This window comes from Motacilla alba, chromosome 5 (genome assembly GCF_015832195.1).
Source record: "Motacilla alba alba isolate MOTALB_02 chromosome 5, Motacilla_alba_V1.0_pri, whole genome shotgun sequence".
Classification (NCBI taxonomy): Eukaryota; Metazoa; Chordata; class Aves; order Passeriformes; family Motacillidae; genus Motacilla; species Motacilla alba.
In genome coordinates, this window is record NC_052020.1 from 13,915,729 (window position 1) to 13,938,969 (window position 23,241).

Here is a 23,241-nt window from a genome sequence, read left to right on the forward strand (position 1 = left end):
CATCATAGTTCTTTAGTTCAAAAAATTTGCAACATCACATTTCTGTTGTCCTTAAAATAAAATTGACTGGCTTCCAGCACTGATAATTCCCCCATTGAATTCAATGAGTGTAGCATGCAGCTTAGATAGGCATATGGTGTTCTTTACATATGCAAAGTTCTTCGTTTATTGTAACTTTCTTCTAGAATTTTTTCCCCAACCCATTTTTCCCAGAGATTTCTGCCTAGAAGGCAGAAAGCTTAAAAGGACATAAGCAGAGAGAAGGTTGTTCAAACTCAATGCTTTGCTTTCATGCACACTAGAGGAATCTGCCAGCAGCACATTTTTACTTCACCAATTCAGCAAGAAACAAGATTGCTCTTCAGTCGACATTCAGAAGCACCAGCCTGACAATTAATACAGGCATGTGACACTGAACAAGCAGGGAGAAGGCAAAAGGAAAATACTTTTCTTAAATCCAGCCATAAACTTAATAGCACTTAACGAGTTCACTACAAGGTTTAACTGGAGAAGGATAATTAGAAAATATACTACAGCAGATATGGAAATAGAGAAAATGCCACCTTTGTGGCCACTTAACAAAACCTGAAAAATTAGTGCATGGAAAGCAGGTTGAATAGCAAATAGCTGCTTTTCTCTACCTCTGTCAAACCACACTTTGGAAAATTAAGGAAATTCTTTACTTGACACCTCAATGCATCAGTCACAGCAATCAAAAACATCTAGGTGGATGGAGTGCTGCTTCATTTCCAGCTCTCATTAGCACAGAATTCCTTGCTTCATCTGTCTTGCCCTGTCTATTAATGGGGATAATTATGCTGACCTCCTTTACAAAGTGCTCGAAAATCTACAGTTAAAAATGTTCCTAAACAAGTAATTATATATAATAGCAATCATGCATCAAACTTCAGTTATCAACTCATCACATGAAAGCAAGAATCCGATTGTTCCTGGAATTAGTACACAAAATTCAATTTCTCCACCGACATTAGCTTCCTAGTACTTCCATCATTATTACTACAGCTGCATTATGCTAAAATGCACTAAAGAACCTGTCTACCACTGAATGACATTTTGAAGATTTTCCAAGCTTTGAACAACAAAAGACCCAGGACTCTTTTCAGCAATAATTTCCATGTTAATAATTTCCATCTTGTTAAACAAAGATACTTTTGACCAGTGTCAAGCTTAGATGCTATTCTGAATCTGCAGCCTGGATTGTTGCGATGGCTCCAAGCTAAAAGCTCCAAGCTAAAACAGGCTGTAACACTTTGCAAATGTATTTTCCTGTTACATCCATCAACCCCTCTCTCCTTACAGGGGCTGGTCTACAAGGCCACAATTTCATCACCACCACTTACTGTCACCAGTTTCTCTTCTTCTTTCCTCTACATCTCTATGTTACTTTTCTCCTTTCAGCTGCACACAATGCCCATAATCATTCAGTATGTTTGATGCACACGTTTTTCTTTCATTTCTGCTACTAAAAATGAAAAAAAGGTGAGAAGATTTGTTATAAAATTAAGCAACTTACCAACTATTGCCAGATTATGCTCTGAGCCACATGCGATCTGAAAAAGAAATATGAATGACTAAATCAGAACCTGCCTACCAGTAAGAAGACAGTCACAATTATGACAGGAAATTAAAAATTAACCTGAAACAAACAACTACAGTTTGTAGGATGTAAAATCATGGTTGAAGTGTTCTCACTCTTAAATGGAATTTCATTTGCAGCCTCACTTAGGGGCTTAGTGGCAGCATGTCTGTTTGTTTAATAAAGAGGTTGGTTTTTTTTCAAAATGCAGACACTTCAACCCTTTCAAGCAAGACTGGCCATGATTCTGCAATAACATCACACTTTTGACAACATCCACTGGATCCAACAAGAGGCACAGAGCAAACACAGATTAATCCATACAGAGGCAGCTGGGAATCAAAAGGGTGATGAAGATCTCCATCTCTCTTAGCTATACTGTTTTTCCAGCTGACCCCTGAGGAACTGCTCAAAGTATACAGACTCAGTGTGATAAACCTGACGTGATATGATCCCTACAGTCATTTGCCTAGAATGGAGAAAAACTACCCTGGGACTCAACCCCTCTGTTATCTCATTAATGATGGAAATCAGTTATGAATTTCTTTTCAAAGCAAACTTATCGTTCAGGTATTTTTCATCCTTCTTTGTAGCTGCTGTGAACATGTCTGATGTTTAAGTTGCTTTGGTGTACTGAGTTTTTGTATGTCACCCACCAGTGATGGTAACACAAGCACCCAGAGCGGTCCCTTGTCCTTATTGCAAGGTCTTTCCCACAGAATTTCTTCTGCAAGGTCACTGCTGGCATAATTGTCTGATGTAAGAGACTTCACTTCACACAACGTTACTCTGCTGAGTGTCCTAAAGTTTTTAATTTAAATAAAAGCAACCCCCTCAAAATCCTGTATCCAGTTCACTGTCTCAAAACTACTTGCCCATTATACCTACTACTGAGCTGGAGAAAATTAATAAGCACATTCTCCTTAAAGTATATTTGCAATGGCAAAATATAATGCAGGAGTATATGCTCAATTATATTAAACAATAGAAGTCCACACCATCAAAAGTTTATATGGTTCTGTGCATGCATAACTTTATAGCTTTTACAGCCAGAGAGACAGCTATAATCACCTCCATGTCTGCAGAACATAAAAACCATAGAAGTTAATAAAACAGGCCTTGTGCTCAGCTCACTGTGCTTGAGTATTTACTGGTGAAGAGACACCCAGGACTGACAGACTGAGCAGCTTGAGCTCTTGTGTTACAAATGAACACCACAATCTCTACTATTCACATTTTACCTGTGTCACAACTGCGACATGAAAACATTTGGGCAAAGCCATCCCAACACAACAATGGTAAGGAAGAAGAAAAAGACTCTTTAGAATTAAGGTGGTTAGACAACACATTAAAGCATTTGGGAAAACGGGGCAAGAGAAATAATTCAAGTCACAGCACATTCCAGCATGGCCTCATCGTCAGAAAAATCAAGAGAAAGCAGCAGGAAAAGCAAAGCCTTTGCAAGAGGACTAGCAGGACTGCATCGAGTCCTTTATTCCACAATACTGCAGACAGGAAAAGCTCCAAGTCCCAGCCATTAAAATACATAAATCACTGCCATATTTCACATCACTACTCTCACCACTAGACCAAACCCTACACAGCAGCAGGGTTGGCTCCTAATGCCTATTTACTGGCTAATGCTCCCACCTGTGCTTCTCAGGCTTATAAGCTGATGCCATGGCAACAAGAGCCACACATGGAAGCACATGCAAAGGCTTTCTAGCAAAAAAAGCAAAATTCTCATCTTCACCAAGTGCTGAAAATTGGATATACTGAAGTCGCTGCTAAGAGAATAAATAAATTTTATCTGACGTGTGAAAAATCGTGGCTAATTCCCTAGGAAATACACTGACACAGGCAGAGATTCAAAAGCATTGGCACAAAAGAATTGCTCAGGCTGGTGGCTGACACTGCCAGGACCTGCTCCAGAAACACTACATTAAAAAAAAAAAAAAAGGGGAAAAAAAAAGCCCCACATAAACAAGGTGTTATTTAGATTGTAAAAAAACACCCCTGACAAAGAAGCCTTTTTTTTTTTTTTTTGCAACATCCAATAGCAGCAGGTACAGAGCCTGCAAAGCAGATAAAAAAATGCTGGTGATGTCAAACAGCTTTGCTCATGCAGCTGTTACTCTGGCCACCATTCAGAGCCTCCACTAGCCAGCTATCAGGCTGTGAGGGACTCAGTCATATACAGACTGGCCAGTGCTGGGGAGCTGCCCCCAAGGCAGCCAGCCACTCATGGCCAACATGCTGAAGCTCTGGTGCTTCTGGGGTACAAACTACTGGAAAGGACAAAAACACCTCTTCTGGGGGGGTAAAAGCCACCTCAGTGAAGTGCCAGCTTTAACTGCAACCAAGTAAAATCACAAGCTGCTGAAGGCAGTGCCCTGGATTCACCCTCCACAGCCCAGAGCAAAGGCAGCACACACCATGTACCAGCAGCAGTTCTGTGCTCCAAAGTAGAATCTGCTCAATTTAGAGCACAAGGTTCACCACACCTCTGCCTTATTGCAGGGTGTCACCACCTGACAACACAGACTGACTTTGTAGGAACCCCCAGATTAAAAAAAAACCTTAGAGAGCTCTAAATTTAGCTTTCTGGAACACCTTGTCCATCATCCATGCTCCTTGCTACAGGCTACACCATCCACCCACAGGATTCCTGCTGGCCTGCACACCTATGCCTCTGGAGCTCAGGAGGGACCACACCACAGAGGTGAAGCAAGGTTGCCACTGCTTAATGTACATTGAAGCCTTGCAGGTATTCCACAACCTCCTTCTTACAATAAAGTTTAAAATGTGGCACCCCCTTTTCTCTGTGACTCCCCACAACAGGCAACAACCAGCCAAGAGTGATTGATTTGCTTCTACAAATACAGACCAGCCAGAGAACAGCATTGCTGAACAGATGTTTCATTCTTACATTAGATGTAAAATGCTCTTCAGTCAGTGCAGGTCACTGGGAGAAGCCTGGTATTTACTGCAGCAAGTATAATTTTCTGGCTACTTCTCTTCTGTCCCCACCCCCAATGTGCTGCAGAGAAATTAAATTCCAACAGACATCTGCATGCTTCCAGTGAGTTAGTACATCCAGGGATGCTTATAAACACACAATAATGCTTTCTAATTGGGCAATAATTTTACATTATGTTTTAATTGAAAAAAAAATCGCTAAACTTAATGACAAATCAGAGAGACTGTTACTGAGCAAAGCATTGTGTGAGCTTAAGAAACACAACTCCCTGCACAGTAAACAATTCACACTAAAGTTTTCAGTTTGGAGGGAAATTGGAGAAGTTGTGAAGGATATTGTGATCTCTGTATAAATGATCTCAAGGCACGTGACAAATGTCTATAAGGCAGGCAAAGAATGCTTAGGGACCATTTCACCCAGAACTTATTTACCTTATTATCTGTGCTCTTTCAACCATACATAAATTGTTTGTTTCTTCCCTTAAATTGTGTGCTAGCAAGCTGTTTTGTACCTAGCAATGGCTGTGGTTCAGATCCATCCATCCATCCAGAATTAACACGTCTGGTGTAAGCAGCCAAGGGACCAGCATTTTATTAATCATAAATAGTATGATAAATAGCATAATCACAGACATAAGCTGTAAGGATGGTGAGGAAAGACCTTAGCACAGCAACCACAAACTCTGGGCAAAACACCAACACCTTTCTGCAGCCTACATAGGCTAGGCCTAGTCCTAACAAAAATTAATTGACTGAATGTAAAATCAATGGGTTATGCAAAAAAAGATAAAATATTTCACTTAAGAACAAAATATTTTTCTATCTTAAAAGCACTACATGAAGAAGTAAAATAATGTTTAGTACATGTTATAAAAACATTCCCATATATACCTGGGTGTGAGTATAGATATAAAAAAAGAAAAAAAATATATGAATATTAGGAAAAGAAGGTTATCTACTAAACAAGATATTTATCAGGGAGGAAAGTTAAGACAGAGCACCACTGTTTCTATCTGGGATAGAGATCTCACCTTTGCAGACAGCAAACAACACATACAGGACAAGACTCCTGTGGATATTTAGACATGCGGTCTCCCTTGGATTTCAAAAGGTAATTAAGAGACAAAAACACCTTTTGCCAACCATCCCCTAAGGGACTTTTGAGTACTGTAACAAAACAAGTCTGACAAAGTGTATAAAAATCCAAGTTTCAGCTAGCACCATGATCACAAGGCTATTCTTCCTTTTCTTTCTGTAACCCCCAGGGCTTTGACTGAGTGCAACCCACCAGGAAAAAAATGGAATCAGAACTGCAGGCAAAGTCAACTTCCCACTGCAGCAGAGGAGAAGGGACAGTTCAGGAGCGGGGGCAAGGAAGAGGCACAGGGAGCTGGACTCACAAGAGGGATTGCAATATGAAAAATCACAAGCATCCAAACATCAAGGTGTTAATCTAGAGCAGCAAAAATACCTCAATGCCATTTATTTTGTTTCACCATCCTATAAACGCACGTTAATTCCCTTCAGTGCAATTATCTCCCAAAACATGAAAGGCTGTGGAGGCTTCTATCACTTCTTAGAGATGAGAGCATGATGTACAAAGAAGATTTTTAAGGATGAATGAAGATCTGATGTTTAAGGTGCATGCAGATTCTAGTTTCTGTCTTCCTAATTGCACCAAAGCTCTTTTTCAGGGAGAAAGAGGGCAGGAGGCAAGGGAAGGAAACCTCTAGAAGGGTGGGCACATAAGTACTTTTATCCAGGACTTCAGCCATGGTATCTCATGTCTTTAGACAAATTTCACTGTAAGGAAATTGCCAGGGCCAGAAGATGGCAAATTTTATTCCTTCTGAGATCAGAAGTCCTAATGGAAGGAGACGAGGTGACCGAGAGACTGCAGATCAAAGCTTATGTAAGGCAGGGGAATCTTCTCTCCCGGAGCTGTTCTTCCAAGCTGTTCTTCCGTGCCCTTGATTAATGTGTGTAACAACAATTTGTACTGTTTGACACCCTCGGTGCAACTACATTTGTATGCAGAATTCTATTGATGTGTAAAAATAAAGTAAAAGGAATCTAATTAGCAAAGCTGTCCTGCTTCCAATGATCCTTTACTAGGAACTCTGTGTTCCTCTTCTGGATCATTTGACTCCTGATTGATAAGAAAGCAGCTTGCTAACCTAGTCACATTCCTTGGCCAGCGTAAGACTCAGATCAGTTTAATGCAGAACATGTTCCTAGCTGTTGGCTGCAGCAAGTGAAAAGTAAGAGGGCTAGTGTCCTGTAGATCACAGGATATTTTCCATTTTTCATCAAATAATCTTATTTTCTACTGAAAACAGATTTTTTTGTAGTTGTGTGATTGGCTTTTTAGTCTTTGTGTAGTGTTACTTTCCCCTACAACAAGAAAATTCACAACAGAATTTAAACTGAACACACATAATAAGGTCTGGAAGAAAACATTTCTTCTCAAAACACACCTGGCCTAAAGCTAACGTGCCATGTAAGTGGACCTTTGCAAGCATGGAAGACAAGAGGAAGCATTAAGGCATTGCCAGGATGCAGTAAGCTTTCAAAGGAAGATTTTACAGCTCCCTGTAGCTTCCAGAGTTATGATCTACATCCTCCCTGCCTGAAAGTAATTCCAAGCCTGCATCACTTACAGCACAAGTCACAAAATGCTTTTCCCCCAAGCATTTCCCTTGCTTCTCTACCCACTGTTTTCAGAGTCCCCATCTTCCATCACTCAACACCCTGCCCTGCCAATTGCCTTACAGTCATCAAAAAGCCAGGTGAGCTTGCCTTCACACCCTCTGTGCCATATGACACACACATGTGTCCCTGCACACCTTCCCTCTCTGTGACATTAACCACACGTGAGAAATCGCTCTGTTCTCCACTGACTGAGCACCACACTTCCAGGAAAGCCTTCTTGTGGTTAACAGGGTGCAGTTGCACTTCTGTGATTCAGTTGGTGCACCTCGGGTCTCAAGTGCTTGCACAAGATGGAAACATTTGTTAAGCACAAAGCAAACAACAAAAAAAACCAAACCACAAAAAGCAACAACAAAAATAACCCAACCACCCACAAATGCACAAAAGCCCCCCCAAACAGCCAAAATAAAACCACATACCAAAAACCAACTAATCTTTTAGTATCAGAGAGGAAACACCAAAACCCCAAAACCCTGTCATTAGTGATAAGGCACAGGAGATGAAAATAAAAGAAGGAAAGGAAAGCTACTGGTTAAAGCAACCAACATTTTCACTGCAGGCCTACATCACAGTAACCCACATGCACCTCGTAAGTCTACTTGAAGGGAGATCACATTGAAAAATTGGTCACATTGAAAAAATTAAATATGGACTGTTTGCCTAAAGCTGAGAATGGAAAGACTGAGGAGGTCAACACAGAGTAAGATCTGTGTCCACCTATGAAAAAAACCTCATCTTTAGATGACTCCAGGACAACAAAAAGTGCTGAGATCTCAGTAAGAACACTCAATGGTATTAGGTTTAAGTCAAATGACAAGAATGCAGCCAAAACAAGTGTGATAAAAATCTTTACAAGTCAGCAAGGTCAGCTGGCTCTTCTCTCTTGCCTCAAGATTTTCCAATTAGTTCTTGTACCCTTCTTCAGGCAGTTCTCTCCCTCCCTGGGGGTCCAGAAAACATTAGTATCTTTCATTCCAGGAAAATCAAGCTCTGACAATTTATATATCCCTCAGCCTCACTGGTCCATCAAAATTTTCCATTTTTGTAATCAAGACCTCAGCCACAAAGCAATTTTTGTCTGTCCTTTCATCATTTTTGAAATGAACCAAGTAATGGTCATTCAATTTCAGTTTGTTTCCTGTAATGAGCTCTCCATTCAGTCTTCATTATATTGTGAAAATTAAGACTAAAGTATTCCTACTGATTGAAAAAGAAATCATTCATCACATCAGCCCTGTTAACGTGTACATGCTCCTAAACCTATGACTGTGCACTGAAATCCCACAAGACCAAAATCCTTACTAACATTACACACATCCAGATAGTGCTAGAGGAATGGGGTCTTCAGTAAATGCACAATTTTACCCAAGGGAACTTCTTCACCATTTGTCTCAAAATTACTTTGATTCGGATTGTTTCATGCACAATTCCCAGCTCCTTGGATTCTCAGTGTCACTCTCTCATAAGCTGAATGAGAGGCACCAAGATGAATACCTCACAATCTATTCAGGTTTGCTTTGGGACTGCCAACTAGTTTGTTCTTTATTTGAAGCCACAAACACCATTTGACATAAGAAATTAAGGCAGCCAAGGCCACAGAAGCACAGAAAGTTTCAAAACCTCCTTATACACTGATTTGTCCCTACCATCAACACACACATCCTTATGATCAGATTATTCTGATGTTTTCAGGTCAAGAATTGTGGCTTGCAGCATGCCAAAAAGCCACTCAGTATCTGTCTTTTCTTTCTATTGTACAAAAAACAGCAAAAAGGCAAAAGTTCACCGTAGCATATAAATGTCATCATTATTTACCTGACTGTGCTAATTTCTAGTACTCTGAAATTAATGCAATGGTTCTGTTAAACAATGATTACGGACAAAAATTCTGTCGAAGTATTTATCATTATTAATAATTTTATAGGCTTAGAATAAAGGTCATGACAGCCTGTTATTATTTGGCAACAAAACATTGAATTCCACTTAAACACCCACATCCTTTTGTGGATGTATATCTGCAGTTTGAAGTTTTTCAGCAGAATCTGGGTTTCAGATCTCTTTCCTTGTGGCACAAAAGTCCACTGTTTTTAATGCGTTCGGAATATTTTCTGTAATATTCAGTGCAGCTGGGGAGAATCAGAGAGCAATCAAACACACGTATCATGGGCACTGAGCTCTCTCAGGAACTCAGCTCTCCTGCAACTGTGCTGTTACTGCAAGACATGTCGCTACAATTCCTCTCCACAACAAACACACTGCAGTGAACTCGGGACACTCAGCCTGCAGGATTACACAATAGCACAAAGCCCTGCATTTTTTTTAGAGATCAAAAGCAAAATAGCACTTCTTATGAAGTTCATACCCTCAAACAACTGACTGTCAGGGTATTTTAACTGAATGCTGTGAAGAGGCAGACGGTGTCCCTAAAATACTCCTTTAAAGGAGGCAAGTGCTGTAATGTGGCTGTGGCCACTTCGCTAGGGCCAGAGGGAACTGGCCCCACCATTGTCAGGTCTGACTTAGCTCACCCTCCATAACCCTTCTTTTCTAGCACGTGAGGTTTTTTCAACATCCTTACAGTATTTTCTTCTTTCACATGCTTTTTACCCATGCTATCCTTCATAAAAACTGCGTCCAAAAACTCCTGGCAATATTATCAAAATAATACCAGTGATGATGTCGTTATGGAACACTACCCCTATTTCATAGTGCAGAGGCTTTTTTACTTCTTCCACCAGTAAATCCGTATTTATGATAACATTTTAAACATCTCAGTTCAACTTCCAGCCCTTGGATGTGGAAAGACTAATTTTCAGGGAAATTACCAAATGTTCAAGGAAGCTCTCACGCAAAATTGGATTGAGCTTTCATTTCTATGCTAGCCCTGCTGACCTTAGTGTGTACTGCTGCTTATGTAAAATGGCAGTACACAAGTACAGTGTCATTCAAGGAAATAAAAAAAAAAACCTACTTAATTTCCAAAACCTTTTATGTTATTTGAAAGAAATGAGCAGGTTATTTAAAGTACTGGACTACTACTGTGTAATATCATTAGAAACATCCTTTAGGGGACCCAATGCCTTTGGGAAATATTATTCAAGATAACTAGCAGCTGCTCAAAAATGCAAATCTTTGCCTTCTTTCCAGCATGACACTCACTGACCTCTCCCTCCCCCAACAAACATGCACGTAAAAATCAAAATGTTATCAACTTTACTCGTAGCCAAAGAAACACCAGTCTATGACAAAGTAAATAACAGAGGAAGACAAAAACATTTTTTCATACACCAACTACCTCAACTTGAGGACAGAATTTTCTTGGTTCATTTACTTTCCAGAAGAGCTGCAGGCATGCAGCTTCTATATCCTTGTACAAAAATACCAAGCCATGAATTTTGCTGTCCGCTCCCTCACCTCTCCAAATAAATGGTGCTTTTGTCTTTAGGGTATCATGTAACTCTGCTCTTCAATGTTGGATTCTCTGTTTCTGTAGCACTTACTAACAGCACAGCTCCCTAAAGCAAGCTTGCTGGAAATAAATAAAATGTAAACTTGCTTAGAGTCCAATGCAAAAATTAATAAGAAAGCTCTTCTGAATAAATAAGATTACCATTTGAAAGGACTCAAGTAGTGACTTGAGCCCTGATGCTATATACAAAGGAAGAATTAGGGAAAAGAACATGTCTGAAGTGACTCTACACAGCTGATATAAAAGCATTTTTATTAAAAATCTGAACTATAGAATCATAGAATCATTCAGATTCAAAAAGATACTTGAGAACATTGATAAATACACTGAACAGGACTGGGCCTGACACTGAGCTCTGGGGAACATCACTGGTGACCAGAGACCAGCCAGACTCAACTCCCCTTTCCCACCACTCTCTGGGCCCGACCATCCAGCCAATTTTTTACCCACCAAAGAGTGTATCTGTCCAAGCCATGGCCTGATGATTTCTCCAGGAGAACACTGCGGGAAATGGTGTTAAAAGCTTTACTGAAGTCCTGGTCGGCAACACAGCCCATTCCTCATCCACCGAGCAGGTCATCTTGTCAGAGATCAAGTAGGACCATTCTTTCATGAAGCCCTGGCTGATCCCCTGGCTGTCCTGCAGGTGCCACGTGATGGCACTCAGGACAACCTGCTCTGTGACCTTCCCAGGTACCAAGGTCAGGCTGACAGGCCTGTAGCTCCCCAGATCCTCCTTTGGCCACTCTTGTAACTCAGTGTCACATTTGCCAACCTGCCCAGTGCACCAGTACTGCTGATAAAGGATGGAAAGTGGCTTGGTAAGCAATTCCATGAGCTCCCTCAGTACCCTCAGGTAGACCCCTCCAGCCTGAAGACTTGTGTGTGTCTAAGTGCTCAATGACCATTTCCCTTGGATTATGGGGGCTTCATTCTGCTCCCTGTCTTCCAAGTCAGGGGACTGGTACCTGGAGAACAACTGGCCTTCCTATTAAAGACTGTGGCAAAGAAGGCATTACACAGCTCAGCATTTTCCTCATCCTCTGTCACCATATATCCCCCAAACATCCAATAAAGGATGGAGATTCTCCTTAGCTCTCCTTTTGTTGCTGATGTATTTATAGAAAGATTTTTATTGTATTTTATGGGAATAGCCAGATTGAGTTCTAGTTGGCCTTTGATCCTTCAAATTTTCTCCCTGCAAGACCTCATGACATGCCTGTAGTCCTCCGGAGCTGCCTACCCATTCTTCCAAAGGTGATAAACCCACTTTTTTTTGCCTCCGAGTTCCAGCCAAAGCTCCCTGTTCAGCCAGGCTGGTCTTCTTGCACCAGCTCTTCTTTCAGCACATAAGCACATCCTGCTCCTGTGCCTTTAAGATTTTCTTATTGAAAAATGTCCAGCCTTCCTGACTTTCCTGCCCTTCAGTATTACCTCCCACGGAACTCTGCCAACCAGGCTCCTAAGCAGTTTGGAAGTCCAAAGTAATAGTTCTGCTCACCCCCTTGTCTACTTCTCTTCCTGCAAAGGGAACAGGATGGATAGGGAAGGCTCTGCAATGTGAATTAATTTAGAGTTCTTGAATCAAAACTTCATAAGAAGTTCATAAAGCTTGATAAATGGGCAAGACTGAGATAGACAAAATTTACGGTGGTCAGGTGGAGCATAATAAATCTTCCTGGATACCAAAAAGAATCATTTACTGTTCATATATACAGAAAGATTCTAAACTAGTTGGAACCTCTCTGGGGAACTATATAGCATCACTGTGGACAATTCACCACAATTACCCATTCAATATGTAACTGCAACACAAAAGGCAAGAAATTAGATTAGTTTAGTCCTAAGCACACAAACAGTCCTGGTTATTTTTTAATACCAGTGATTCCACAAGAAACACATATTTGATAAAGACTTCAATTTCTAGGACTTCTCAGAGCCAATTTGTATTTTTTTATGGCTTTTTCATTTTTTTTTGTTATTGCAGTTGTGTATCTCTCTAATTTCCTGATCAGAATGCCATACACTCTCCTCACAGAAATCTAAGTTTATTAGACCTGCATTTGACACTGATACATTTATCAAGCTTCTATCTCACAAAAAATAGGTATCACATTAGACTGACAAGATATATTTTCCATAGTCACATACTCACTTGCAAGCAACTACATCATCATCCTTTAAACTTTTATTGATCCAAATTCATGTCAGGCACACCATTACTTAGCCAAGGCAAATACCAGGCTGACAGCCCTAAAATTATTTGAGTCATTTTGTTCAGACCTTTAAAATACTGGCAGGGCATTGTCTTCCAACCAATCTTCTGAAACTTACCTGACATTCTGGGAAAAAATTATTCACATCAATAACCTATACAGCATTTGGGCCATCTCTCCTTAAACTCTGAAAAGAAAAAGTTTCAGCCTTGATTTTTGAAATTCTACCTCAAGAGGCTGAAAAAAAATGCTGGTGTGGAGAAGAAAATCTCATCCCTTTATGATACTTCTGCTTTTTCCCCCAAATGCAAAATAGAAAATTCTACTAACACAGAATTTGCCTTCCTAGGGTTTTGCCAACAGACATATTTAAGATGTTTTAGTATTGACGGTGCATAGTCTCTTGTATTTATCTGAGAGCAAACTCACCCTCAGTATATCTTTTTCTATCCCTCTTAATTGGAGTTGGTCATTCTGTGCTGTGATAGCTCACAGGCCAGGCTGCAGCCAGTGCCTAATGTTTTCATTCAGGGGAGTGGAAAGGATTTCCCACCCATTGGATACCCCTTAAAACCTCTTATTTCCAACTTGTTAATGACTTAGAAACAGGCTTTTAATATAAAGTGGTTTTAATATAAAATGTCCCTTCCACTCCTATGAACCTACTTGATTCTTTCTGAATAAATTGCAACCACAGATGCTGATATTGAAATCACAAGTTTTTCCATAAGGTTTCATACTGAAATATGTTGTTGCATCATGGCTTAAAGGAGAGCGAGGAGGGCAGAGATACTGTCAGTGGCTTCCTGCATTAATTCATCTGTCTTCCTGCTGCTCAGAAAGATTACAGCATTCCCACGTGCACAGAAGTCAGGCCCCTATCCTCCTACTGCTAAATCACATTTTTTCTGTTGCTCTCACAGGGTGGCTCTGTAAGAGCACACAGGAATCATCAAGACAGACAGGACAATTTTTCAAATAACATTTCATGAGCAGTGCTATATTCTCATCATAAAAAGGAATGGATGCTTTAAAATAAATCCTGAAGACAGGAACACATTCCTTACTACAACTAGAGAGTCATTATGACTCTGTGTATTTATATTATATATATATGTATATGTATATGTATATCTATTATTAGATATTGGATATTATTAGATATTAGATATTTTCAGATATTATCAGATATTAGATATTAGATAGATATCTGTAATGTATCTGTATATTTATTGAACAGAAATCCCTTCACAATACCTGCTTTCCTTTCAATTTATAAAATATTAGTTACATAATACGTGGTTTTAAAATTCTAGCTTCATCTGATACAACAGTCTATGCCACTTGACAGAAGACAAAATATAGAAACTCTCAATAATAGAGTTTTAATATCTTTTATTAAAGTAGCAACATTTTTGCAACAGATAAAAAGTACTGGAGGTTATTATAAAGTTAACAGCCCACCAGACTTCACCTCCAATTACAAAACACACCCACCTCTTGTGCATTTGTAATTCCAAGTGGCATCACTATTTAACTGGAAATCAAGAGGCTGCAATTCTCCCTATTTCAGAACCTTCCAGACATTTGGTGAACTCATTTAACCTAAAGTGAAATATGAAGCCCGGCTAAGAATAACAACAACAGGAAAGCCCTCCCTGGATATTCTTGAACCAGATTAAACTGAAGCAGCACACAAAAACCTACTCTCATCTGCTTTGATTTCTCAGTGGATCAGCTTCAGGAGTGATTTACCCTCACAAGGAAGGCCATCATGTGTGAGAGGTAAAGAACCACTGCTCAAGTGTGCTGTGCAGGAGGTGACCTGTGTGTTCTCCTGCCCACACGTGATGTTTACACATCAGCAAATTATCAAAGAGTGTTGGAGGCTGGCAGTAACCAAAGATTTTGCCATTCTGACTTGAGCACTCTCTGGCCAGCACACCATTCCTGGACACAGAACACTTGAGAGCTAGAGCTCACATTCCCAGTCTACTAATGCACATGGGGTTGAACATTGACTGCTTTGCCCAGACTCTCCAATATCCACACTAAACAAAAGCTACAGCCTCTTAATGGAGGTGGTCTCTGCACAGAACTGCTGCCCTGCTATTACCATTTCAAATAACAACAGCAACTGAAGCTCATCACTCCCAATCACTCGAAACACATTTAACCACTGCAGACAGGAAAAAAAAAAGAAAGAGCAGTATCTGATTTTCCAACTATTTCAATATCTTGGGTTATCATCTTCTGCAGCAGATTTCACCTCAAAAATATCTGAGATGTTCCAAAGTACAAAGCAGCACTTCATTCCCAACTACTTGGCCAAAAAAAAACCTGGAATGGCAGTTTTAGGCAACCTGCCTTTCCAACCTAGTGCTGAAACACTATGGAACTTACTGGATAGGGGAGAGGTTGGTTAGCCATAATACCTTTAGAATCACACAACCTGAAAAATATTTGGATTAATTAGCTTACTTTTCTTGGATAGTATAACAGTTGAATTCAAAGACATTTTACCTGTGTGGGAATTTCTGCTACATTTCATGTCTTTTTGAATTTTTACACCTTTGTCATATTTGCACACAGCATGCAACCATTTCTCTTACTAAATGCCTGAACAACATTTTTTTAAAGAGCTTGCACCTCTCCAGCTGCCCAAAAAGTGTTTCACCGGACTACTGCTGGAGATGGAAGAAATCCATTCCTGAGCTCAGAGGATTGAAGCATTCCGTAATTCAACTGCTGAGCATCATTTGTCATACATGTCAGATGATTCTGGCCATTCACTCACTCATTGCTGAATTCTTCACATCCCTTGTGTGAGGTGAAGCAAACCATCTGCAAATGTCATACACACTTCTTTTCCTGGACTACTTCTCCTCTTCCTATTCATCCTCTCTCTTCACCTCTGCAGTCTCCTACTTTCTTTTCTTTCTGCGTGCACATAAACAACAATCCTACATCCACTCACAAGTAAAAGAACAACTGAGCTAAGTTATTGGGGAAACAGAGCTAATATGAGCAGAGGGTCTGTGAAGATGTTCCAGATCGCTTCTAAGTGAACACAAGGCAGTAAAATATTCTGTAGGTTTTGCTGGTGGACTTTACTCTGTAGTCTGCCAGGGTAAAATGATCTAAAACAGAAAGGGAAAAGGGACTGAAAGTAAAGGGGAGTGCAAAGTTTCTCTTTTACCCTCCTGCCTTGAAAAATTATCAGGCTTTTGAACATTTCCCATACACCGTTTCCCCATTTTTCCTACCCTCAATTCCTCACCAAAGAGCAATCAACCTTGTATACAAGAGAGAACAGACTACTACTGCTAATTTACTCATACAGAGGAACATACTTAGCATAACCCTAAATTTATCACTATTAGGAACATATATAAGCCCATACTTAGAAAATAAGTTTCTATTTTGGACTTTCCTGAGAACAGAAGGCACTGCTAATTTTAAAACAAACAGAAATAAGAACAAGCTCAAATTAGGCTGTACCTTTAAAAAGAATAATTTCAGTGTAAGACTATGATCTACAGAGTGCAAAAAATTTGCTTCTTAAAATAATTTTTAAAAGAAGGATTTTTCACATGCTTTTTTACACAGGCTCCATCTTGACTAAAAGGAAGGTAACAAACATCAAAAGCTAAATTGTCCACGAGACTGCCTGAAGAAAAAGGTTCTTTCAGGTCAGGATGAAGGGCACTAACATTCACCTCAGCCTCAGCAATTAAGAAAATTGTTTCCATCTCTACAGGCATCAGTCTCCTGAAAACTGAAGGAACAATCTATTCAACGCAAACATGAATGAAATGTTGACCAGACAGAAAATAAAAGACTAAAAATATACTTTGATAACAAAAGATTCTTTTGGAGGGGGAAAAAATGAGTAGCTAGGCTATCCATTAAAATTATTTCCCTGGCTTCCATTCAGATGCTGTCCAAGCACAGCTTCATTGTTTGGCATGTCGCATCTCCTCACGTCACCTTCTTTCTCTCACTCAGATAACCTCGGATAAAAATACACAGAGCCCTATTCTAGGATTCAGCAATATTAAACCAGTAGCTAGCAGCAAAAACTGGGGCTCTCTTGATTCATAAAGAATTTCTAAAGCCCTTCTGAACTACAGAGCACAGGGAGGAGGGTGAAAGCTTTCATCAAACTGAGGCATAGGACTCGGTCAAGTTCACTTCCAAAGCAGGAGGTGTTTGTGATCCAGGGTGACTGGGATATCCAGTTACTGCATCTGCACATTCCCACAGGAAGGTAGTGCAGCTGAGGGAAGGGAATGCTGAATCTGACATCCATTTCATCAGCCTAATAAATTTTAGATTAATTACAGAAAATTATTTCCCATTGCACTTCCACATCAACGGGGCTTTTTTTTTGCTTCTCAAGCCTCTTCAAGGCACAATATTGGTACCCTTCAATCATCTGACACTAAAACACTGCCAGCACAGAACAGGACTGTACACACACCTAAATGTTCTACAGAATATATATGAGTACATATAAATATTTATATATGGAAAGAAAAAATATTTATCCAGGTGAAATTGCAGAAGGTGATTCTGGTTGATGGACATCCCCCACCCCCAGCACCCTCTCAAAGTAGCAGAAAATTGCACCATCAAGCAGACTGGGATATCATCATTATTGTTCTTATTCCTGTTTTGGTTTAAGAAAATGCTGACATTTTATGGTTATGAATCAGGAATAGCCAGCTCACTGCCCAGTGAGTACAAATTAGGACTCCTGCTGATGAATGGTCTTTTCAGCCCACCTTTCTGGCATCCCTTGTGTGCTCCTCTCCACTCCTCCACTGTGCAGCACACATCGTTTCCAGTCCTCTTCCACTGCTCACGACTGCCGCCTCTCTGTCACAGACAAAAGGCTCCTCTCCCTCTGCAGGGCAAGAAAGGGGACATCCCCTGCCCTGTTGCTGTGTTGCTGCCTTGCCTCTGCAAATCATCCTGGATTATCAGCACAGAGAAACAGAGAGCCTGAGCTGCAGCCAGACATCAGCAGCCCTTCCATTTTCAGCATAGTTCTGTCTTATTAGGCAGCATGCCTTAACTAGCAGCAAAACTAAAAGCAAAATAGGAAGGGTGAGTCTGATAAGGGAGGCCTTATCAGCCTTTGCTGCCGACAAACCCACCAGCAATGGGGGAAGGGAGGCACTTTTAGAGGCAATGCTTTTGCACACTGCAGTATGCAGGAGCCAGACGCTGCTGAGCGCACACACAATAGACACAGTTGCCGTAGCAACAGCATCACAGGGAAATTTTTCAGCAAAGCTTCTCGTTTTCCACCAAGGTTACTTATAGATTACCACTTAGCACAGGGATCTGTATGGATCAGACAACACCTTGCATCTGTCTGGAGCATTCCTGCATGAAAAGATGCAACAATGGCCACAGCACAGGGAGGAAAAAGGCACTGCACGAGCAAAGCAGGGGCTGGGCTCCCCAAGTGCCATCTGACAGCAACAGCTTGCAAGCTAATAAACTGTCACCTCACCACAGACTAGAAGTGTGATCTGCTGGAATCAAGTATGCTTTCATCTTTTGTTTTGTTTTCTTGAAAATGACTAGATTTCAATCAGTAGATTTCAAGATCTACAGCACATTTCTGCAACAAAAGACTTCAGTTTCTAAAACTGATCAGAAAAAAATTCCCCAAAAGAAGAAAAAAAATAAAACCAGGGAACATCTAAGCTGCTTGTTTTTACACATACTTTTATCATTCCACCAATGCTGTTTAAAGGCAGTGAAAGTATATGGTGCAGCACGTGTCTTGAGAAAAAAACTAGTCACAAACAGAGCACTTGAATAATTTACAAGCTCAAACTACACCAGTGAGTTATTTACCTTGTTTCATTTGCTCCTCCTAGTTTTTCAGATAAACAAAAACACATCAATCTTTTCGCCTTGAAATTTTTTTTTTACTCAAACATTTAAGTGATCAATTGTCACTCCCAAAGAATAAAAAATAAGGATTTGTTCAAAACATAAATATCACTTGAGAAAACACTTCTTCATCAGTTGTTTCTGCTTAAAGGAGTTTTAAACTTTGACATTTTCAAGTTTTTGGCATGCAATCTTTTGACTGTAAAGCTGCCAGAGTAACCCCCCACATAATCCAAGGGCGCAACAGAACTGCTTGGCAACTTGCTCACGGGATACAAAAATCCAGAAAGACTGGAAGCTGGCAAAGGATCAAAACTAATCAAATTAAATAGGACTGTTCCTGCATTTATGTCTTGCTATCTATAAAGATAACAGCGTGTTCCTGAAATACATCTTTATGACAAACTATAGGTAATTTCAGCATCAATTGTGTGTGTATAGTTCCAAGCAAATGGCTGTCACACCATACCAGAGAGCTTCATTAGAGAAGAGTGCTTCCAGGCTCCTCTAGAAGACAGGCAGCTCAGAAACTGTCTGCTGCAAGAGCTGCAGAGACACAATTATACACCCAAGCCTTGACAGTTTGGGGAAAAGAATCACATTAGCTCTGATGAGTTTTACAAAACCTTCAAATTTCTTGGCCCTCTGTTAATAAAGGACATTGCACAACAGATAATCACTTTACCTCTGGAAGAACAGGCAAGCACAAGACAGAAGAAGCTACTGCAGCAACAGGAACGAGCTGAGTTCTCCACCATATAAAGCCATGACTAGGTAGCCTAAGGTAGATGGCACCACACAAAAACACTTATTCCTGTTGCAGGAATATTTTGAGTAAAGTCTCCAGCTTGAATTAAGAAAATATGACTATATAATTTCAATTATATAGCGCTCTTAAATTATTTCAATTATATTGTGCTCTTAAAAACTTCACACATACTCATGTTAGAGCCAGGTGTCAGAAGCAATGGTAGAAAAGGACACAGAAAAACACAGGCACCAAATTCTGAAATATTGTGGAAAAGAAAACCTACCCCTTACAATGGAAGGCATCTTTAATGAATAAAACGGAAAGGAGACAAGGCAAAATCTATGCAGGCAGAAGCTAACTCTTCACAGGGTGGGAGAAGGGGAAGAAGACACCCTTTTGCTATGTACATTTGGGAGCATGAGAAAAATGTAAGTGAAATTTGTAGGAGAAGTAAAAAAAAAAAAATCTCATTATCCTTTATCACTAACACATCTGCAGAAGCAGCTCCATTTGAAAGGAGTACTTCCAATCAGAAGAACAGGAATAGCCTTACCTTATTTCAAACACAGTAGAAATGCAAAATCCTGAAATCAGGGATTTGCATACTAAGTTGTCTACTGCATTTAAATCTGGATATATTAGAAATTCCCTTCTTCTGAAAGAAGAGAACAAGTAGCTTGATTCCCTGGCTCCTCACTGAACTTCTGACCAAGGTTCAGGACAGTCTGGAAGTCCTTTTCTCTACCCTAAATAAGATAATAATGCTCCTCATCACTCAAACACACATCCTAAAAGCAAAATACAAGGAAGAGAAATGTTAGCTTGTAACAGAAGTCTGCCACTCCTACTCACATATTTATAGCACCAGGGTTGAGCGTAAGGGTTGTAGAATTTAAAATAATAGTAAGGATATTAAGGACTCTGAAGACGAATAATCATATGGGGTAGCACAGGAGGCAGAAGGAAAAATGCAGTCTAAGAGTGCAACTATCCCACTGGGAAAACCATCGACAGGTTAATAAAGCATTCAAGAGAAATGATGATCAAGTACTGATGATACAGCTTAAAACAGCAGTTTTGAAGAGCTCCCATCCAAAACCAGAGAAAGGGTTGCACATTAGTTATGGGAGAAATTCCAAGTCCATGGGACCTGAAATTAGGAATTACATTAGAAATTGTAATTGGCCATACAACTTTCCAAAGAGACTGTTTTAGTTGCAAGGTCAGAAACATCAAGGACAGAACACCTAAAGCACTGGGAACATCATCATCTCCATTAGTTACTAAAGTTAAATTATTTTAAGATGTTCTTGGCCAACATGGTGTAGTGATAAGCATTCTTAGGACAAGTTTCTGCTGAGAAGGATTTGCACCTCTGAGCTCAAACTTTGAAAAACTTCTTTAAGAAATTATTGCTTTTAATGTGAATTTTTCAAGCGTTTGGTTGGTGGTCTTTAAGAAAACAGCTAGCAATTTTTTTAAAGATGTGAAAATAAGTACATTTTGTGAAACCTTGAATCTTTTACTACAGTAAGAAAAGCAGGGCAGAAGTTTGCTTAATACAGCTTGTAGGAACAAATGTAAATTAAAAGCTAATTGCAAACTCAGAAAAGCCAGAGAAATAGGCCAGCCTCTCTGCTGACAGGTGACATGGAGTTGACAGGACTGAACAGATGAACACACTGTTCACCTCTATGGCAAACCTGAAGAGGTTAATTAAAAAAAAAAAAGCCACAAAAATCCCTACTTCTCCTCAAAAGACTCAGAGTTCTGAAGAACCCCTCTACAGGCCTGTCTGCAGTATTGTCAAAGGATTTAGTCATTCCACAGGGAGAGCCAAAGATTTTATAATTTGTTAAAATGAGATCTGTTTAAAATTTAACACAGTTAAATAACATATCTAGGAGTTTAAATACCCTACTTCTAAAACTGATGGCAAGTGGAAATTGCAAGACAAGCAGGATCTTTAAAAATCAGCTGCTTTATGTGACTAACACAGCAGAGTATGCTTGAACCAGAGCTTCCAAAACTTTGGGCTATTATCTGCTCATTCCTATCCAGACTGCACAAGTGTGATGAGGTTTGGGCGCCTTTCATTATAACAGTCCTATTCTAAAACAAAATTTCTGTTCAGAAGAGTTTGACCCAAAAGAGTTACAGCCCAGAGTGCTGTGTAGCCCTTCAGAAGGATCTTGACAGACTGGAGAGATGGGAACAGCAAAACTGCCTGAAATTCAACAAAGGCAAGTGCAGGGTCCTGTACCAGAGGAGGAGGTACCCCGTGGAATAACCAGTACAAGCTGGGGCTGATCTGCTGGGAAGTAGCTCTGCAGAAGTTCCTGGGGGTCCTGGTGGACAACAAGCTGCCCATGAGCCATCAGTGTGCCCCTGTGGCCAAGAAGGCCATTGATATCCTGGGGAGCATTAGGAAAGCGTTGCCAGCAGGTCAGGAAGGTGATCCTGTCCCTCTGTTCAGCCCTGGTGAGGCCTCACCTGGAGTGCTGTGTCCAGTTCTGGGCTCCTCAGGACAAGAGATTTGGAGATCCTGGAGTGGGTCCAGCAGCTGGAGGGCTGTGAAGATGATTAAGGGACTTGGAGCATTTCTCTCATAAGGAAAGGCAGAGAGAGCTGGGCCTGTTCAGTCTCAAGAGGAGAAGACTGAGAGGGTGCCCCACCAATGTTTGTCAGTGTCTGAAGGAAGGGTGTCAGGAGAATGGAACCAGGCTCTGCTTGGGGGTGAAATGCAATGGGACAAGAGGCAATGGGCACAAACTGATGCACAGGAGGTTTATCCTGAATATCAGGAAGAACTTCTTTACTGTGCAGGTGATTGAGTGCTGGAACAGATTGCCCAGAGAGGTTGTAAAGTCTCCTTCCCTGGAGATATTCCAAAGCCATCTGGACAATCCTGACTAATGTACCTGAACAAGGAGGTTGGACTAGATGACCTCCAGTGGTCCTTTCCAACCTGAACCATGCTATGATTCTGTGACCAAGCTAGTATTCGTATAATACTGCTCAGGAGATTATACTGCTATAATACTGCTGATAATACTGCTCAGGAAAAAATCTACTTCACAGCTGACACAACTGCAGGCCTAGAACAAGGCAGCACAAGCACTCAAAGTCCAGAAAGAGAGCAAAGACCACATACAGTTTCACCTTCTCTTTTTGTTATCACATTAACTCCATATCCATGATTAAAAGCAAAATAGAAGAACAACTAAGAAGAAAAGCCTTGATAGCTTAGCAAGATCTTCACTCGACTTTTAAACATAAATAGCACATAAGGCACTACATGATCTTGTCCACAGATCATGTGGTACATGCTGTAAATCGTCTTTTTAGGAACTGAAGTCATCTCTCTTCAGAGTGAAAGCCAGGGAATGCTGTCACTGCTACTGTTGGCACATGTTTGCTTACCCCTATATGTTTATGGTCCCTGTGTCAAGGCTTGTGAGCTGGAACAGTTTGAAATGGATTCCCAGAGCAGCTGATTCTGAAAAGCAGCAGTGTCCATTCCAGAGCACTGTCCATTTCAGTAACCTGCACTGGGAAATTTACAGGATTTATCTGCAATACCCATAGTAGGGAAGAAAGATCT

The 23,241-nt window shown here is 40.4% G+C and overlaps 1 protein-coding gene across 1 annotated transcript in view; it reads right to left on the reverse strand.

Annotated features, from left to right (window-relative positions):
- SERGEF (secretion regulating guanine nucleotide exchange factor) overlaps positions 1 to 23,241 on the reverse strand; it is a 140,295-nt gene that overhangs the window by 62,415 nt on the left and 54,639 nt on the right. Inside the window, 1 exon segment of the mRNA XM_038138410.1 lies at positions 1,535 to 1,571. Coding sequence (XP_037994338.1) covers positions 1,535 to 1,571 — 37 coding nt within the window.